Source organism: Anopheles stephensi, chromosome X (genome assembly GCF_013141755.1).
Source record: "Anopheles stephensi strain Indian chromosome X, UCI_ANSTEP_V1.0, whole genome shotgun sequence".
Classification (NCBI taxonomy): domain Eukaryota; kingdom Metazoa; phylum Arthropoda; class Insecta; order Diptera; family Culicidae; genus Anopheles; species Anopheles stephensi.
In genome coordinates, this window is record NC_050201.1 from 21,315,045 (window position 1) to 21,336,034 (window position 20,990).

At 40.8% G+C, this 20,990-nt stretch overlaps 3 protein-coding genes across 5 annotated transcripts in view; 2 read left to right on the plus strand and 1 right to left on the minus strand.

Annotated features, from left to right (window-relative positions):
- The window catches only part of LOC118513984, a 493,738-nt gene that overhangs the window by 395,215 nt on the left and 77,533 nt on the right, over positions 1 to 20,990 (minus strand). The gene's annotated exons all lie outside the window — the stretch shown is intronic.
- The window catches only part of LOC118513762 (uncharacterized protein K02A2.6-like), an 86,864-nt gene that overhangs the window by 45,987 nt on the left and 19,887 nt on the right, over positions 1 to 20,990 (plus strand). Inside the window, exons 4-5 of one of the 2 annotated variants that reach the window (XR_004906510.1) lie at positions 4,630 to 5,426; positions 5,516 to 5,804. The exons of the other annotated variant lie outside the window; for it this stretch is intronic. The gene's annotated coding sequence lies outside the window, so the exon portion shown is untranslated. Of the gene's footprint in view, positions 1 to 4,629; positions 5,427 to 5,515; positions 5,805 to 20,990 lie in introns of those variants that run through there. 2 annotated transcript variants of the gene reach the window in all.
- LOC118513652 lies at positions 16,748 to 19,383 on the plus strand. Of its 2 annotated transcripts, XM_036059749.1 has the most exons (3): positions 16,748 to 16,826; positions 16,894 to 17,093; positions 18,087 to 19,383. In XM_036059749.1, exons 2-3 carry the CDS (start codon positions 16,925 to 16,927, stop codon positions 19,256 to 19,258), a joined length of 1,341 nt encoding a protein of 446 aa, XP_035915642.1. In that variant the 5' UTR covers positions 16,748 to 16,826; positions 16,894 to 16,924; the 3' UTR covers positions 19,259 to 19,383. The 2 variants fall into 2 exon arrangements, with proteins under 2 accessions (XP_035915642.1, XP_035915633.1); XM_036059740.1 differs by having other exon boundaries at positions 16,783 to 17,093.

Genomic DNA, 20,990 nt, shown 5'->3' on the forward strand with positions numbered 1-20,990 from the left:
CATCTACTGGACATCCTCCCTTGATGTAGGAAATTTCTATCGGCAAGTGGTCACTGCCGATAGGGTCCTGGATTACCTTCCAACTAAAATCCAGGGCCATTGTTGATGACCATAGAGACAGGTCCAGTGTCTGCATCCTAGTTGCCTCTCCTGAGTTTAGAATCGAAAACCCAAATCTGTCGCAGAAATCTCGGATGATAGGAGTGCGAATGTCATCCTTATCGCACCCCCAGTCGATTCCATGAGAGTTAAAGTCTCCCAGGATCAAAAGCGGTCCAGGCAAGACCGCTGCTAAATTTCCAAGATCCTCTTTTAACTTTTCAATTTTTTCTTTTTCATTATTGGCTTTCGGGGGGATATAGATGGATGCAATTGTCACGTGAAGAACGCCCAGTTTTGCCTTAACTGCGACAGTTTCTATTATTTCTTGTCTAGGGGTGGGTATTCTGGTGAAAGTGTGACTCTTTCGAACACCAATCAGTACCCCCCACCCCTAGTAACGCGATCTTCACGGATTATATTATATCCCGGGAAGGTTAATTTAATTTCATCTGATAGCCAAGTTTCACAGAGGGCAAACACATCACAGTTGTGTTCGCCCACTAATGCTTTAAAGGAGTTTAGCTTTCCAAGTAATTTCCTACAGTTCCACTGTATGATAGTAGCCGTAGGAGCCATTAATTCTCCGGACGGACCATCATACTTAAGCATGGCCATTGAGCCAGCCACTGTTTGATCATTCCTTTCAGGAAAGGAAGGACCCAAGTAGCGATCATGTGCAGATGCTGCGGGAGGTTAAGGGTCAGGAGGAGGGATTCTAGGATCTCGGAAAGGGACGGGGTAGGGATCCTCAGGAAGCCCTTGGGCTCAGTCGGAAAAGCTAGGTTTTCCAAAGGAGCTTCGGTCCGAGGTGATCGCTTCTTCTTGGGCTGCTTCCTGGCAATTTGGGGGGCGGGAGTTTTGGGATCAGCGTCACGTTGTGAACCGGGGGAAGAAACTTTAGCGTGGCGCTGTGGTGCCAAAGGTTTACTTTTCGTCTTTAAAACCTTGCGCTGTACCTTTTTGTAAGGCACTCTCAGAACGTTTACCGATCTCAATGGCACCTGTTCGAGTGCAGTCGGATTGGCCTCGCCATTTGCAGCTGTGTTATCCAGCACTGCAAAGGGGTTCGATGCGTTTGCTCCCTTTAGAGCATTGCTGTAAGAGCCGCGTGCCCGCTCGGCTATCGTTTTGGTCTGCTCCCTTTGCAGCTTCCGATACACAGGACACAATGCAACCTCATGCCACTCCTCCCGACAATGCGAGCATTTCTGGGATGGGGCTTTGCACTCCTCGGTAGCGTGAGCCCCTCTGCATTTTCCGCAGCAGATCTTGCGAGTGCAGAACGGATCGGCATGTCCAATCCGGCTGCACTTCGAACAGGTGGCCACCCTTGGCACGTATGGCCGGTCGATGGGTATCCGAAGGCCTTCTTAAATGAGGGCCTGCGGAAGTACCGTTCCCTCAAACGTGATCCGGAGGGAGGTGGTCGGGATATATTTTTTTTCATCTTTCGATGAGGCATCTAGCTTAAAAAGCTTTTTTGCCTCAAGGACTTTTACTTTCGGCGTGTCTGGTGCATGAAATGCACCTACACCGAATTTAACCACCTCCTCCTCTGGATAATCGAAGTCTTCGATCACGCCGGTAACTTCAACCAGACTACCGGGAATATAAACCCGGTAGTGCTCCGTAAAATCTGGATCAGCCGCAATGACATTGGCTTGAGCCCGGTCCTTTGCGGTGACCCTGATCTTATTAGGGCGCATCCGAAACACATCGGCAACGCCCGGGTACTTCTTAAATAACGATGCCGCGATCGTCCTCACGTCGAGCTGCTTGGTGCGTGGCATAAAATACACCAATGGCTTACCCTCCCACGACACCGGGTAAGCACGAGCTCGATGCTCAGATTGCTGATCATTATTTTTCGCCAGCGGGGCACAAAAACTGTTTGTCGGCGGGGCACTCGATGCCTTCGAGGAAGACGGTCTCTCTTCCAATGCCACCTTTTTAGTGGCAGGAGCGACCTTAGGGCGACCAGGCTTACGCTTCACATTCGGCTCAATCTCTCTCTCCGAATCCGATAAGTCGGTCACCATGTTAGGACCGGAGACAACGGGGGAAGCAGGGGAAGACAAACTTACCGATATACACGATAAGCAAACACGCGCGCACGAGCACACAAACTCACACACACACACAAGACAGTTCACGATCGATGCGACGCTGCAGCGTCGATACGTTTGTTTATCGCAACGATCAACAGATACACACACTCACAACACTAAAAACACACGTTGATCGGGGCTAGGCGCCACTCGATCGATAAACACAAACTCCGAGCGAAAGCCGGAGAAAGGCGGAGACCCGTAGTGCGATACGGGTAATCACGTTGATTACGCTACCGCACACAAGGACGATGACCACTATCTGCCGTACGCAAATGATCCGTATGACGCTCCACAGCGAAACACGTCTTAACGCCACGGAAGCTAGAGGCAGAATGACTGGACCATGAACTGTCAATAATTAAAAAACGACCGTCTGAATCACTCATCTGTTATTTCAGCCGAGTAAATGATTAACAAACGGCAATAGTAATGCAAATTCAGTCTGACCCAAAATACGTTTCCAATCATGAAGCACATATAAGTTATTTTAGGTAAAAAGCTTTGGACAGCTTTATCCGAGGCTTAGAGAAACCATTAAGCTTCTTGTTGAAAAATTATAACCCGAACAGTTTGAGTTCTGCTTATAATTACTGTTTAGATTTATAAGCAACATGGACATGAGATCCACGCCATTCCACGATAAACCCAATTATTACATTCCTAAACCAAGAGATTTACAGATTCCACAAAATCGACCTGGCATAAATAGGCAACAATTTAATAGTAAAAAATTTGAACCCCCAAATGAATCAATATAGGTCAACCAAGAAACTTTCCCCACAATTATAACCGTTTTTCTATGAGAAGTGTCAATCCACAAGGAAATCCCAGGTTCCAATGTAATGCAACAAAAAACAAATAACAGGCCAGTTCCTATGGAAGTTGATCCTTCGTTTCAAGCAAATAACAAACCACATTTTAATGCTAAACGCCCCCGAGCATCGTCTTCAATTAATAGGCAAGCTTATGGTGTTGATGATGAAATTCAAGAAGTTTCAGCATATCGCACCACTGCTCCTCTTGAATCTACAGAGCTTAATTTTGTAGAATGAAACGCAAATTGGTGAACCGATTCCTCCCATATATCAATTTGCCAACCGTAACGGGAGATTACCCATTTTTGATCGATAGTGGATCGAATATCAGTTTTATTTCAAATAAACTTGCCTCGAGTTATAAACTATCTAAACCATACGAAGTGACAAACTATAACATAAAATCTGTTAGTGGAAGTTTTAACACTAAGAATGCAATAGATACAGGGTTCACCGATAGATAGCATACGGCGAGCATACCTTAGCGGTTTGCGCAAACGTTTAAGATATTTGCGGCCATCGATAGCGATTCGCATGTACAATTAGCGAATGGCCCAAAATGGATAGCGATTTGCGTGAGTTAACTTTTTCGAAAGATTTTCTTTCGGGTTACGACGTTCGGACGTGATTTTGCGGAGCAGAGAACTATGACCGTTTCAGTTGGCGGTTAGACGTAGAGTGGTTTATTTTCTAAGATTTTACAAAATATTTTGGGTCGGGAAGGAAGGATGTGGAAGGAACGAAAAACAACAAGAACAGGTAAGCGAAGGATCGTTGGTGGTCCGAGGGTCGACGGCGATAACGGTTTTATCTCGGAATATGAATAATTATTTGTTTAGGACGGCGGAAGCGAAGGATCGCTTGAACGTGATCGTACTTGTTTTGAACGTTTGTTAACTCGTGCACACTTTAGTGAATTTCAGAATTCGGTGCGGTTTGAAAATGTAGGTTTATATGACCCAGGTTGAGTAGTCGAGATTTGAAAAAAAAATCGTTAAAATTTCGTTTTTTATGTAATTGGAAAGTTGTTGCGCACAAAAGTGGTGTGAAAATTAATGGTCATAATTATAAAGCATAAATTTATTGATTTCCAGCGTTGGTTGAAAAAATAATAACAAAACTATGTGAAACATGAGAAGAACAGCCATGTGGAGAATTCAAACATGGACGTATATACACGAATTCAAAATTGATGCGATCACGAAAAAAAAATCCGTTCAGGTAATGAAAATATTTAGCATTTTGGTCCAGCAACCGAAGCGTTCACAGCGTACCAAGCGATTAACAATCGGAGCATCATTTGCGTTTTCATTATACATTCCATAGTTGTTTTTGGGTTTGGCAATCATCCTTTTAAAGGTACGAATTTCAGCACAATTAAAAAGTGCTACAACTAGAATTCTCATTGAATTTGAGTGTTTTCTAGGTGTTTGGCTACAATAGGAGCTCTTGCTTGTTGAAGTGCGCCCGTGCAACATTTTTCTTGTCGGTAAATTTGTTTTATTAACGCACCGTGAAAGAATACAGTTGGCTTCAATAGCGGTATGTGCTGAAGCGAAACAAATGAGACAGACATTGTTCTTTTTACTTTTTGCTTGCAGATATGAATTCCAGCCAAAGCTCTGTACAAGAGGAAAATGCAAGCACCTCGCCGCCGAAAAACTACCAGCAACGAAGATAGAGAACGCGTGGTAACGGCGTATGAAAACGGAACCACTGCAGCTACGATTAGCGAAATGTTTAATTTAAAAAAAAAACCGACTGTCCATGGCATCATCAAAAAATACCAAACCCAATGGCAAATCGAGGCAAAGAAGTGTGGTGGCAACAAATCTAAATTATTGTCGCAGCAAGCCGTAAATGATGTTCGGAACTGGATCGACGACGACTGCACGGTGACGCTTAAAGCACTCACAGAGAAAGTGTTCGAACAACACGGTGTTCGAGTTTCGTCCACAACCATAGCGAGGGAAATAAAAGGATTCAACTACTCTCTGAAGATGGTCAAACTGTTACCGGAGCGACGCAACACACCAACGACTGTCGACGAAAGGAAACATTACGCCACACAATTTTATGAAATTGCGCGCGGAATGCTGGATAATGGTTTGATATATTTAGACGAAGTAGGATTTAACGTCAGTTTGCGTACGCTAAAAGGACGATCGCAGAGAGGAACACCGGCCACCATCACCGTTCCACAGTTAAGGACTAGGAACATCTCCATCATTTGTGCTATGCATCGGTACGGCGTGCTGCTTTACACCACACACACTCGATCCGTAAACCGTGAACGGTTTATACAGTTTTTTGAAGAACTAAAGCAAACCCTCGATCGAAGAACATTAACAGCAGCTACTTCATAATGGATAATGTAGCTTTCCACAAAACACCCGCAGTAAGAGTTGCAATCGTAAATGATAGCGACAAACCTTTATATCTGCCACCCAACTCACCATTCCTTAATCCAATTGAAAATCTTTTCAGCCAGTGGAAGAATTTTGTGAGGCAAAGTAATCCTTCAAATGAGGAGCAATTGATGGAAGCGATTCGGAATGGATCCAGGCTAATAACCGCACAGGATTGCGATGGCTACATTTCAAATATGTGGCAATATATGTCCCGTTGTTTGAGGGGGGAAGAAATTTTAGATTAAGTTATGTATAAATACATATAAGATTAGAAAGTAAGATTTTAGTTTTAATGTGTAACATATTGTACTGACGATTCTTAAAAAGATGAAATGTAAATAATGCTGCTGGACGAAATAAAATAACATTTCCAATTGGTTGGTTTCAATAACTATCTCATCCGAATATCTTCTGATGTTTCACATAGTTTTCTTATTATTTTTTTAACCAACGCTGGAAATCAATAAACTTATGCTTTATAATAATGAACATTAATTTTCACACCACTTTTGTGCGCAACAGCTTTCCAATTACATAAAAAATGGAATTTAAACGGTTTTTTTTTAAATCTCGACTACTCAACCTGGGTCATATAAACCTACATTTTCAAACCGCGCCGAATTCTGACATTCACTAAAGTGTGCACGAAAATCGCTATCCATTTTGGGCCATTCGCTAACTGTACATGCGAATCGCTATCGATGGCCGCAGATATCTTAAATGTTTGCGCGAACCGCTAAGGTATGCTCGCCGTATGCTATCTATCGGTGACCCTGTATTGCATTTTTTGCACCAAAATGTGAGGAAGCTTATCAGTTTTTTATTCATGATTTTCATCCTTTCTTTGAAGGAATAATTGGCACAGACGTTCTAGAAAAAATAAAGGCTGATATTTCTTTTGAAAATTGTGTAATGAAAATAACTACAGATAATGGAGAAAGATTTTCTAATCCATATTTAAAATACCGTTTTAAAGAGAACAATAATATGGTTGATTTCCGTGTGGATCATTTGAATTCCTCCACTAAACAAAAAGTTATGAAAACATTGCACGATAATTCATCAGTTTTTTACGAACCTAATATTAAATTATCATGTGCTACAAATGTTGAATGTACCATTAATACTACTGATGATATACCAATACATCAACGCGTGTATCCTTATCCTGCCGCTTACACAGAAGAGGTGAATATTCAAATAAAAAAACTTTTTTTTTTTTTTATTCATAAAGAACGGCCTGGCCGTATTGCAAATAAAAAAAACAAAAAATAAAAAAGCTTTTAGAAGATGGAATAATTAGACCGTCGAGATCCGCTTGGACATCTCCAGTATAAATTGTACCAAAAAAGGACGACGCTTCAGGAAAAAAGAAATTCCGTATGGTCGTAGATTACAGGAAGTTAAATGAAAAGACAATAAGCGAAAGGTATCCCATGCCTGAGATAGCATATGTTCTGGAACAATTAAGAGGACAACAATATTTCTCTACACTTGATTTAGCTTCTGGCTTTCATCAAATCAAGATAAAACCGTCCGACATAGAAAAAACAGCATTTTCTATTAATAACGGAAAATATGAATTTACGCGAATGCCTTTTGGATTAAAGAACGCCCCGGCGATCTTTCAAAGAGCCATAGATGACGTTTTAAGAAATTATATTGGCAAAATGTGCTACATTTACATGGATGATGTGATAGTGTTTGGAAAATCCTTACATGAACATTTATGAAATTTGGACACGATTCTTAAAGCACTTAATGCAGCTAATTTAAAGGTTCAACTGGATAAGTCAGAATTCTTACACAAAGAAGTAGAATTTCTAGGACACATTATAACGAGTAGTGGAATTAAACCCAACCCCCAGAAAGTTGAAGCGATAAAAAAGTTCGTTGCTCCAACAACAATAAAAATGCTACGATCATATTTAGGTCTAATGAATTATTATAGAAAGTTTGTGAAAGACTTTGCAAAAATAGCAAAGCCACTTACTAGTATATTAAGAGGAGAAAAAAATCCTAAGTCTTACAAAAAAATCACATTGACGACCGAACAAGTTGAATGTTTTGAAAAAATGAAATTGGTTTTATCGTCTTCGGATATTTTGATTTATCCTGATTATAGTAAACCCTTTGTGCTAACAACCGATGTCTCAAACTATGCTAAAGGAGCAGTATTGTCACAGGGTGAAATTGGTTCTGACAATCCCATACATTTCGCTTCTCGATCGTTAACAAAAACCAAAGAAGCATACTCCGCTTCCGACAAGGAAATGTTGGCTATAATTTGGTCATTGAAAACCTTTAGGAACTATTTGTATGGAACTAAGTTTAAGATAGTAACGGATTATCAGCCGCTTACTTTTACACTTTCACAGAAAAATACTAATGCTAAATTAAAGAGATGGAAATCTTATCTCGAAGAGCAGGATTATGAAATAATCTACAAGCCAGGAAAAGCAAATGTCGTGGCCGACGCCTTAAGTAGGATTTGCTGCTCTATGACAGCAACCCAGCATTCGGCACCCGACTGTGGTTCGTCATATATCCCATCTACTGAAGGACCTCTGAATGCTTTTCGGCATCAAGTCATAATAAAAGAAGGTAATCAAAACGTAGAAATTAAGAACCTCTTTTCGAATTTCAAGAGAATAACAGTACATACAAATGATATGACTGAAAGGAATTTATTAAATATTTTACAAACGCATTTCTATGCCTCAAAACTGAACGGATTATACATGTAAAATCAAAAACGTTAGTTGGGTAGCAGGCAGGATCACCCTGTATCGAGTAAAATGAGAAATATCACCTTGGGCAGAGGATGAAAAGTAGATGAGTAGCGAAACGTCAGCAGAGCGATAAGGTCATGAAATAAAGTTGCTGCTCCGTAAATTCTTCAGTCGTTCCATTTCTCCCATTATTACATTTGGTGTCAGAAGTGGGATATACCTATAACCAAAACCCGTTTGTTGTGTGCGGCTGGTCGTGTTAGTGGTTGCTGTGTGCGCCAAAATAAAGACCTGCACGGGTGTGAATATACCGATACGCGGAAAAGGTTCGCCTTACTAGGTGTGTGCGGCAGGTCGTGTGAGTGGTTGCTGTGTGCGCCAAGGGATCGACGTGCGCGTGTGTGGTAGGCGATTCCTGGAAAGTATTCGGTGCTTCGGCTGTGTGCTGTTATTCATGTGAGAGTGCTGTGTGCACTAAAAAAGAAACAATCGACGTGTATGTGAGCTGTGTGATACTGGTCGTGCGGTGTGAATAAACTATGGAACGATTGGTGGAAGAATTTACGCGTGTTGGCCTAGTGCGGAAGTGTGAAATGGCTGGCTTGGCTACGTCCGGCAGTAAAGAGGACCTGGCGAAACGGATCATGGATTCCGGAATAACGTTAGAAGCCGTTCCCGAACAAAATCCCATCCCAAAATACCAATCCCAAAAATGGCACTGTGGTCCGAAGACCAAATGTTCATCATGTGTCGACGTAAGATGGTGGGCATTGCGAGAAGTTGCCTGGCAACGGAAAAAACTTTATCATCCTACCCGGTGTTACGATCTAAGCTGATAAAGGAATTCGAAAAGATAGTGCGCTCGGGTGATTTTCATAGAAGGCTTATGGCTCGACGGAAAACGCATAAGGAAACTATGCTTGAGTACGTATATGAAATGCAACGCAAAGCTCGTGACGCCGATATTGACGAATGCAGCCTAATCGAATACATCGTAGACGGCGTGACCCATGAAACAAGAATGCGTGCGTCACTGTATCGATCGAGCAACATGACCGACCTAAAGCAGGAATTGTTATTCCTTGAAAGAGCAGAAGCCAAAAGAACATCGGAAAAGAGTGTTACGCGAGTTGAGCCAAGAAATCAACGAAAATGTTACAATTGTGGCGATGTCGGACATGAAGCTAAGAAGTGTGTTAAAGAAGAAAACCCGAAAAAAAATGCTTCGAGTGTGGTGGTGTTGGTCATCGAGCAAGGGAATGTGATTCTCGAACAAAAGGACCGAAATGTTATTCGTGCAGTGAGCGCGGCCACGTGTCGAACAGTTGTCCAAGAAATCGAAACAGGCACAATCCTGGGAATACGAACCTCGTTTCGAGTGAAAATAGTGGAACTGTTGACATGCGCATCGGGCAATACTATTTCAAAACGCTTTTTGACACCGGCAGCGAATACAGTTTGTTACAATACAGTGTTATGAACAAAATCGGTAGCCTATTGTTGGCAAAGACCGACATGGTATTCAACGGTTTTGGTGGGAAAAAAACGAAGGCATTGGGTCGGGTAGAAACCGAAGTGTGTATCGACGGGCAAAATTATCCGGTAATGTCTTTTTATGTGGTCCCAGACAATAGCAGTGTTTACGAAGTGATTTTGGGAAGGGATGCGTTGTGTGCGATGGACGCCTTGGTAACTGCGGAGGGCGTTTAAATAAAACCAAGAGTGCGCGAGAATCAGGAACAATGTGATGTGTTGTGTGCGAATGCCTTGACGATAAACGGCGCAAATGAAGTATCAATACATCATCAGTATCGGAATGAGATAGGGCAAATGATCGAGGATTTCAAAGATAAGGAGAAAACCAACTCGAAATGGTCAAGTAAAAGTCCGGTTGAACTGGAAATCGTTCCCGATGGACAAATAATGCCATTTAAGCATGCGCCCAGCAGGCTGCCTTTCGTGCAGGAACAAGCAGTAAACAAACAAGTCGATGAGTGGATTAAGAGCGGAATTATAAGGGCGTCTACATCAAACTTCGCGAGTCGTGTCGTGGTAGTAAAAAAAAAAGGATGGGTCAAATCGTGTGTGTATTGATTTTCGGAAATTAAACAGCATGGTATTGAAAGATGCATTTCCAATACCGGTGATAGACGACGTTCTAGTGAAGTTGCAGGCAGCAAAATGGTTCTCGGTGATGGACTTAGAGAATGGTTTCTTCCATGTGCCAATAAAGGAAGAGAGCAAGAAGTTTACGGCTTTCGTGACAAGCAGAGGTTTATACGAATTCAATCGTACGCCATTTGGTTTCTGCAACTCACCCGCGGTGTTTATTCGTTTCGTTAACCATGTGTTTCAACAACTAATTGATGATAATGTGTTAGAGTTGTATATGGACGATATTATAGTGCATGGGAAAACGGCGGAAGAGTGTCTAGCCAGAACAAAGAAGGTGTTGAGTACGGCGGCAGAATTCGGACTGAAGATAAAATGGAAAAAATGTCTTTTTATGCAGGGATCTATTAACTTTTTGGGCCATTATATCGAGAACGGAACAGTTTCCCCTGGAATGGAAAAAACGAAAGCAGTAAGAGAATTCAAAACTCCGAGCAATGTAAAAGCGGTGCAAGCCTTCTTAGGGCTTACCGGGTTCTTAAGGAAGTTTATCAAGTCGTATTCCATCATAGCTAGACCTTTAACGGATTTGCTAAAGAATGAGGCTAAATTTAGCATTGGTGAAAGAGAGTTGAATGCTATAAACGCGTTAAAGGAAGCATTAGTGCGCGAACCAGTGTTGAAGTTGTATCAGAGAGGTGCAGAAACTGAACTCCATACCGATGCGTCAAAAGAAGGGTTTGGTGCAGCATTATTACAACGGTTTGAAGGGAAAATGCATCCAGTTTCATTCTGGAGCAAGAAAACATCTCAGGCAGAGTCGAGTTTGCACAGCTATATTTTGGAAGCAAAAGCGGTGTATTTATCGGTGAAAAAATTTAGGTTCTACCTGTTAGGAAATCAGTTTAAATTAGTAACGGACTGTACAGCTTTCAAGCAGACACTGAAAAAAGCAGAGGTTCCTAAAGATGTTTTACCATGGGTGATGTTCTTACAAGATTTTACGTTCGAGACAGAACATCGGCCCGGAAAAAATTTAAAGCATGTGGATTGCTTGAGTCGATATCCGTTGAGTGTAATGAATATTGCATCTGATGTGTCGGTGCGGATTAGAGAAAATCAATTAAAAGACGATCAGTTGAAAGCAATCATGGCTGTGTTAGAGAAAGCAAAGTACGATCCTTACAAAATGAAAAACGGTCTATTACATCCAGCTGTGGAAGGGCAAGACTTGTTGGTGGTTCCGCGTCTGATGGAAAGGCAGATAATATCAGATGCTCAAAACGCAGGTCACATTGGAGTACAAAAGATGATGCATGGTATAAAACAAAAGTTTTGGATCCCTCATTTGGAGTTGAAGGTGCGACAACACATTGGCAATTGTGTTCCGTGTATTTTGCACAATAAGAAGCTTGGATTGAAGGAGGGTTACCTGAGTCCTATTCCGAAAGGGGACGTGCCTTTGCACACACTTCATATGGACCACGTAGGCTCCATGGATACCACAGCGAAACAATACAGGTATATTCTAACAATAGTTGATAGTTTTTCTAAATTTGTTTGGTTATACCCCACACGTACTACAACTGCTGAGAAAGTACTACGGAAACTGGAGTGTTGGTCAGCCGTGTTTGGAAATCCGACAAGGATTATCACCGATAGAGGATCAGCGTTCACGTCCAATACATTTGCTGCGCACGTTCAGAACCAGGGTATCGAGCACATCGTTTCTACTACCGGAGTGCCACGGGGAAATGGACAAGCGGAGCGAGTTAACCGGACGGCTATAGAAATGCTGGCGAAACTATCGACAGAAGATCCGTCAAAATGGTTTAAGTGGGTGAACTGAGTGCAACGTGCGATAAATGCGTATTATCATTCAACAACGGGCAAAACACCGTTTGAACTGATGTTTGGCGTGAAGATGAAAAATAGCAGTGATGATCAGCTGAGGGAAATTATAAATAAAAAATGGTATGAATATCATGATAACGTAAGGCAGGAATGGCGAAAAGACGCTCGTATTGCTATAGAACAAGCGCAGCGGCGCTACAAGGATCAATTCGATAAGAAACGAAAACCAGCGTCAGGGTATAAGCTAGGAGAGTTGGTAGCTATCAAACGAACGCAATTTGTTGCTGGTAAGAAACTTGCTAGCGAATACTTGGGTCCCTAAGAAATTATGCATGTAAACCGCAACGGGCGGTATCGCGTTAGGAAAGTAGGACTTGGCGAAGGACCGCTAGAGACGAGTACAAGTGAAGATAAAATGAGGCTATGGGCTTATGCGTTAACAGCAGAAGAGGGAGATGATGAAGATCAAGGGTCTGACTTCAATCAGGATGACCGGATGTAAAATCAAAAACGTTAGTTGGGTAGCAGGCAGGATCACCCTGTATCGAGTAAAATGAGAAATATCACCTTGGGCAGAGGATGAAAAGTAGATGAGTAGCGAAACGTCAGCAGAGCGATACGGTCATGAAATAAAGTTGCTGCTCCGTAAATTCTTCAGTCGTTCCATTTCTCCCATTATTACATACACATCAGAAAATATAATGGGAAAAGTTCAAGAAACGTACAAAAAATATTATGGACGACAAAATATGTTAAAAATACGATTCACTCAAAAAATGTTAGAGGATATTGAATCACCTTCACATCATATGGATATAGTTAGTAAAGAACATAATAGAGCCCACTGAGGATTAGGGGAAAATAAACAACAGATTTTGCGGAGGTATTATTTCCCCAAAATGACTGGTTTGATCATAAAATCATAAGCATAATAAGCAATCATAAAAAATTGCCTAATCTGTAACAAATGCAAATATGACTGGAAATCGAACAATCAACCGTTGCAAATCACTCCTTTACCAGAAAAACCTTTTGAAATTTTACATATCGATATACTTTTCCTGGAAAAGCATTACTTTCTCACGTGTGTCGATAAGTTTTCAAAATTTGCACTAGTAGCACCAATTAATTCTAGAGCTACCGTAGATGTCTTTCTTGTACTTAAGGAATTTATTCTAAAATACAGGCCCCCCGAAATTATAGTGATGGACGGAGAAAAGTCTTTCAATTCCGGTGAAGTCGTACAATTTTTAAACACCTTCAATAACAAACATTTTGTAACTGCCACTAGTAGAAGTGAAATGAATGGCACAGATGAAAGATTTCACTCTACGTTATTGAAACTATATAGAATTTCTAAAACCGAGAATCCGCTTATGACTCCTACAGATTTGATACAACTTTCCTTGTTCAAACATAAAAATTCAGTACACTCTTGTACTAAATTTACCCCTCTGGAAATAATTACCCTTTCAAGAAACAGTTCATCGATAATTGAAAAAGTAGCTGAAAATTTGAAACACAAGCAAGGAATTGATTTAAACCACTATAATAAAAATAAAAAAGAAATAGAAATTCATGATTCATCACAGGCATTTATGAAAACAAAACGTAGATTGAAACAAGTTAATCCCTATAAAAAAATTAAAATAAAGAAAATTAATAGAAGTACGGTTACTACAAAAAATGGACAGAGAATCCATAAAAACGATTTGAAAGTCATTAATGTATGACATTACATTACAGATGGATCCCCATAGCGATCGGTCAGCACGTAAAGCTAACAAAAATGGACTACGTACCCATTGTAGCGTTCGACAGAGGTAAAGCTAGAATAATTAAAGGAACTAATTATTATATACACCATGTCAAAGTGTCAGAAATGCAAAACTTCGTTCAATTCACTGTTTACGGCTTTTAAGAACGTTGAAGAGACTCAATTCACGCCTATAATTACAGCACAATTTGAACACGTTATGGAAATGTTAAAATCCCTGATTCCAAGACGACAGAAGCGCTGGGATGCAGTAGGAACCGTCTGGAAATTTATAGCTGGTAGTCCAGACGCAAACGATTTAAGATTAATCAATTCTACTATTAATGAACTAATTCAGAATAATAACGCCCAAGTTGTAATCAATAGGGATTTAACATCGCATTTGGAAGATAGCTTGCAGAAAGTAAAAACAGCAGTAGATATTTTTTATAGTTCTTCAACGGAATTATATTCCATAAACATTTTAATGAACTTAAAATTCTTATCTGAAAAGGCGAACATACTAATTGATAGCATAACCCTAGCAAAATTAGGAATTACGAACTCAAGATTACTTAGTAAAAGTGAAACAAACACAATAATAGCAGACATACAGCATAATAACATTGACGCGAATACTACCATAGAGAGTCTATAGTATACCACCACAAAAGTTGCTGTAAGTCATGACGAATTAGTACTTATTATTAGCGTCCCGCAACTTTAGCGTAGAGTATTCAACAAGATACAAATATATCCGACGATTAACAATGGTAAAAGAATGTATATCCCTCATCCCTACTTCCTTACTATCACTTCCCAAACCTACATCGTCTCGACGCTTAACAAAAAGATGTATAACCTAGAAGAACTACGGAAAGATGACACCACATGCATAACGATGCAGTTACAACAGAGAAATGCTAGCTGTGACTTCATCACCAATCCAACAGAAGAAGAGATATTCAACTTAGACCAGTCCCACATACTTATCAATTCGGTAAAACTATTCACATTGGATACAAACTGCGGAGTAGAAAGAAGGAATCTCACTGGCTCTCTGCTAATCGAATATAACACATGCAATATTTACGTCAATGGAAAACCGATTTCAGCCAACATAACAGAACTGTCTGGTTTTCCTACTAATCTACCAATACATGGAGTACATGTTGCAGCCGCGAACAACGTGACAAACCTAAGCCTTGAACATCTACACAACCTACACAAAGACCTACGGAAGGAAATGCAGAATATTAAGTTGGAAAGTAATAGTATCACATGGACTTGGCAATGGTCATTGGGCAGTTAATTCATCACTCCATTAATAGTCATCATAATTGGCGTCGTATTTCTGTGCATAAAACGCCGCAAAACCATCAACGTAGAAGTAATCACAACACCTGATGACAAACCGCAATGTATTCCAGAACCTAAAGGTTATCAACCAACTGACCCAAATCCAGAACCGATGAGTTACCAACCACCAACATACCTTCACGTTTTTCGCACGGAGTCTCAAATTTAAAAAGGGGAAGTTAACAACCTGCGTTGTCAACACAGCATTTTCAAGTGTTGTCAACCACCACCGGCCCGATTTCATCCGATCAGCAAACAGCGTCGATCACCAAACCGTGTTGATCGTCTGACCCAGTTACCGATTGCAAAACATGCAATCGCCGAATCAGCAATAATCATCAAGAATCGTCAATAGCTTTCCCTTCCCCATCCAATTCCCAATAACCAACTTGTATGTAAATCAAACTGAATAAACTCACTCGGATTTTGACCGCAGAACAAGCAAGTCTCGATTTCCTTCGTCTGTGTCCAAACCCTATAGTTTTAACTCGCGCATGCTCGTTACGCTCTTAGAGCAGCTCAGCACCATACCAGTTTGCCGTTGAAACGAGCAGCACAGCACGCACCCGTTCGCTCTCGCGTGCAGTGGCGCTCAAACATTTTCTCGCTTTCCGTAATGTGCCGTGCACTGCTCGAACCATCGCCTTCCGCTTGAGAGCCCCTGAGAGCGAGAGAGCGAACACACGTGTGCAGGGGCGCTCGAACTGTTTCTCGCGCGCCGTTTTGGTACTGGCATGCAGCGCGCATTATAAAACCGTCTGGAAACCCCTGCAAATTTCTGCTTCTCTCTTTCTTTATTCGCTCTGCCCTGAGCACGCTGAGCGACAGTCGTGTTCTGAATGTGATGGAGGGAGGACGTCGAACGCGCACGGATAAGCCGAAGCACATGACCCGGCGTTTGAATGCAGATGGTGTTAGAATTGTTCGTGTATTTGCGTGTAGGTGAGCTGCGGTAGCCTGGAGTTCCACTCGGTGATGATCGATTAGTGATTGCCGCTTCTCGGAAAATGTTTTCTGCGAGAGATGAGGTATAGTTCAGCATCTCATGTACGGCGAAGAGCATCATTTCTCAACTCACAGTCTTGTTTTTTCCCCCTAAAGGAACCCTGGCGAACACGAGGAGTGCAACGGAGAGTGAGAAACATGAACGGGTTTGTGAAATAAATAAAAAATCACTCATTCATATCACATTCTACTAATCCGAGTGTTATTGTTTGCTTTGTTTGTATTTGCGCTGCCATGGCGCCTCTGGCCTATGACAGCTTGGTTCCGAAGAAAATGGATGAAAAAACTACGTGAAACCACGCGTTCGAACTGTTATAATTATCTAAATCCCCACTGGTCCTGTCGAGCAGTTTCCGAACAAGGTCCTCAGCTTTGTACCCAATTTTGTGCTCGTGTGCAACATTCCATATTGCTATCCCTCTTTGCCGGTACGGCAATGATCGTCTGTGCTGCTCTGTCAATTCTTCCACAGCCTGTGTCGATGTGTATGCTCGACCGTGTAAAAACACGACAATTCTACGTGAAGTGCGATATTGGTATGTATTGGTGCGACGGTGAAGACTTGACAGGTACGATGCCGGTACATAAACAATCTATGAGGCAAACTGAACTAACATATATTTTGTTTCTTTTTAGAAAAGCGAATTTACCAGCCGAAAAAAACATCATGACGTCGAAATCGTCCCTGTATCGAAAGCGCCGTCTCATCCTTGAAGAAGAGGAACGAATTATGCGGGAAGAACGTGATGCAATGGAGGCTTCCAGCTTTGTTTCGGTACCGGCATCGGGGGCTTCCGGCTTTGCTACGGAGCCGGCATCGGAGCCCATGAATTTAGGTAAGTTACACAGGTTTTCTAGGTTTGCTTGCACATTTTTAAAGCTTGTGAAATGGTTACAAACTGCGTTTGTTCTTTTATGCGTTGGTTTACGTTTTCGACCGAAATTTGTCGATGCTGAGCAGAAGCAAAGTGTAGTGTAGTTGGTGGAAAAAGTGCAGTGCAGTGAAAGTTGCCTCGTTTTCAACCCCATTTCGGAAACGATAATTATTTTTGTAGAAAAAACTATTCTCAGCTACTATCGTTTATGTTAGCTAGTTTATACACTGTTTCGTATAGTTTTCTTCCGTGCTAAACAGAAGCTTTTGTTTGGTGTTACGAGAGTGAAAGATAGATTAATGAGTTTCCTCGTTCTTTAATCCTGCCATTGCAAGAGAATCAATTAATTCAGATAAACCCTGGCGAGAGGCAAATTAGTTATTTTCCGTCACCATCCGGGAATCGCGAACCCACCGGGTTCTAATCCGTTTAGTCGCGTTGTGTTTTTAGCGTCAATGTTGTAGCATTCGCTTCGCAAAGTCGATATGCGAGGTCATTCGTATGGCCATTCGGGTTGTTATTACTGTTATGACGATACGTGAAGATCCGTAAAAACACCTATTTTACGTGGTAATTGTTAAATAGTTAAAAACGTATTGATTGTCTCTAATAACTATGCATCCGTTGGTTACGCTTTCGGGTGGATTCATGTGGCAAGCCTTTCTGGAATTGGTTTATTTAACCCTACAGCGTGCATATGCGGCAAGTTACAGTTTAAGTAAATGGTCACATTCTAGAATTAAGTTTCAAATGAATTTACATATTTCTCTGCTTCTACTGAGTATCGTTAATAATGTGATTGCTCTGCTACACATGTTTAAAAGGTTAAAACTCAAACCGCCTAATTTATTGATAACTTGTATCAAATGGTCGCGTTCGCAACAAGTCAGATGTAAGCAAGCTTCAAACGTCTAATTTTATTTTTTATTTTGCTTCGTTTATGTTTCTTTACAGATGTTTTATATGATTCCAATACTGTATCAGTAGATAGCGTTGGTGGTGGTATAGTGGGTAGTAGTATAGATGTAAATACTAACGATATTTATGATGAAGTAGAAGAACCGGCTGAACTTCGCGATGATTTTTGGACGGAAGCTTATAGCTTCTTGAACGATTTTTCAACGTTGAAAGACGCTTTGAAATATTTGGCAGTGGCAGGGCATCTTTCTCGAAGTTTTCTCAACTTGCTGTTGGCGATTTTAAGAAAGTTTGGACACCCTGATCTACCGAAAGACGCTCGTTCGCTTCTCAAAATACCCAGAGTAAGCAATGAGATTCAAACCGTTGCAAGTGGACGTTTTTGGTATCCGGGTATTGAGGTTGCCCTTAGAAATGTTTTTAAAAATAGCCCTCCACAAGTGACGAATTTAAGCCTTCAAGTATCGATTGATGGACTTCCACTCTTCAAAAGTAGTGTCACTCAGTTTTGGCCAATTCTATTCAAGGTAGAAGAGATATCCGATTGTCCGGTAATGGTAGCGGGTGTATTTAGCGGCCAAACCAATCCCGGTAGTCTCGAGCAATTCCTGCGTCCAATAGTTGACGAAATTAACAATTTACGGTCAACAGGCATACAGTTTGGTGATCATGTACTTCCAGTATGTATTAAGGCCTTCATTGCTGATTCACCAGCACGGGCTTTTATTAAGTCTGTTATGGGATTATCGGGTAAACACGGTTGCACGAAGTGCACTACCGTTGGAGTGCATGTGCAACCCGAAGGTAAGGTAATTTTTAATCCTTTACCTGCACCCCCGCGTACTGATACTAGTTTCCGTGCAAGAGAGGATAAAGAACACCATAAGACAATACATACCCCCTTAGAAGACATTGAAGGTTTAGATATGATCAAGAGTTTTCCAGTTGCTGATCGATTGCATCTTCTTGATTTGGGTGGTAGTCGTAAATTTCTGCAGGGATTTATGAATAATAAAATGGTTAGCTTTGATCGGTGGACAAGTGATCAAAAAAAAAATATTTCTCACTTTTTGGTTAAAACCAAGCTTCCTTCCGAAGTACACCGACCATTTCGATCGCTGGAAACAATTCAGTATTGGAAAGGAACCGAGTTTAGATCTTTTCTGCACTACGTTAGCCCTGTAATATATAAAGATTTCATGAGGTAGGCTATAATCATTATCTACTCTATTTTTGTAGTATTACAATTTATTCTTCGTCAACCCATGCGCACTTACATTCTCTTGCACGTAGAATGCTTCTTAAATTTGTTTTAGATTTCCCAATTCATTATGGTCGCAACATACACAATCTTCTGCACGTTCATGAAGACGTTGAAGTGCATGGTGAATTGGACAACTTCTCGGCATATCCTTTCGAGAACTTTTTACAGTTTCTTAAAAGGTGTGTGAGGAAAGGTTCTAAATGCTTAGAACAAGTAGCTGGTAGATCCAAACTGTTTGCCTCGATGAATGTAATCTCTAGTTCAAACAAAAACGTGTATCCATGTGTAACTTCGGATGGCTGTGGGTTGCATATTACTGCCAGTTTTGTTTTAAAACCTGTGTTTAAAGATCAGTGGTTATTAACAACATCTAACTCAATAGTTAAATTTGTAAGGGTGGAAATCTCCTCCCAAAATATTTTTATTATACATGGCATTCAATACGAAAATAACGTAGATTATTTTCACGTTAATATTGAAGACGATGTTTCGCGTATTGAATTAGAATCTAGTGAAATTGGTATTTACAAACTAAATTCTTTTCTTCCATCATTACCAGTCACCTTGACCATTGAATCTATAAAATGTAAATTAGTAGCCGTTAATTTGCCTCCTCGTCCTCTAGTTTATTTCAATGTAGATGAATTTGTAGACGATACACCCCCACTTATATTATTTATTCCTTTGTTACACAGTTTTAATAATAATTGATAACATATTAATGGTGGTGGCGAATTGGTGGCAGTAAAATTATTATAGTCATTAAAACCTAGTACACAGTTGGAAGACAGTTGAGATGCATGAGGATCAACAATCCAACTAAGTTGAAATGAGCACCATTTTTCAATTAGCAACAGACGTTGACGACATGGAATAATGCCCTTACGAATCGCCAGGGAACACATCCTTTTCAGAAAGGAAAAAAAGTAAAAAATGAGTAAGGCATCGGTTCTGAAGCTTGTATAATGTGCTTGTAATTACGTTTTATTTAACCCATATACTTTGCTCCAATTTCAACAGGTGCAATCCAGGAATACGTTTTCACCCAGTCTGCTTTACACATTGCTCATCGTTTTCCTACTGCTAGGAGGAGATGTGTATCGAACACCGGCAGACGGAAAATTGTTTGTGTCTCACTCAACATCGGACATCGGATCGGCAAGTCGAGGGAATCAGTTTCATCATAATGTTTTAATAAATACAAATTTAACAGCACAGGTAACTTAAAAGCAAAACTCATAAATCGAACTGCTTCCACAATTTTAGTTTCATTTTTTTTTTCTTTCTCCCTGTATGATGGATCGCGACAACCATAACCTTTTTTTCCGGGGGCCCACACCGGAAAATGGGGGAACTGGGACGAAATTTGTTTAAGTTATTTTACCGATGTCGAACAAAAGGGTAAGCATACCATCGATTTAATGTTGTACAGTAGCAACTAACTAACCACGTATTGTGTATCCAATTTAATTATGTTTCCATGTATACCACGTCTTTCATCGATCCTCTGGAAACACACGAGCTCAATCAGGACGCTTTTCTATCACGGAAAAAGGTAAGCACATTATCAACTAATAGCACGATTTTCTAGCATTTCAATCCATAACGACCCGGTAGCAACAATATTCAAATGACAGCAATATGCAACCCAGTACCGTACGCTACACAAATCACTG

Bases quoted from the DNA above. Each gene is read 5' to 3' on its own strand.
- LOC118513652 (XM_036059740.1), top strand. From the start codon at position 16,796: ATGTATTGGTGCGACGGTGAAGACTTGACAGGTACGATGCCGGTACAT. The intron at 17,094-18,086 runs GTAAGTTACACA...GTTTCTTTACAG, and splicing joins ATCGGAGCCCATGAATTTAG to ATGTTTTATATGATTCCAAT.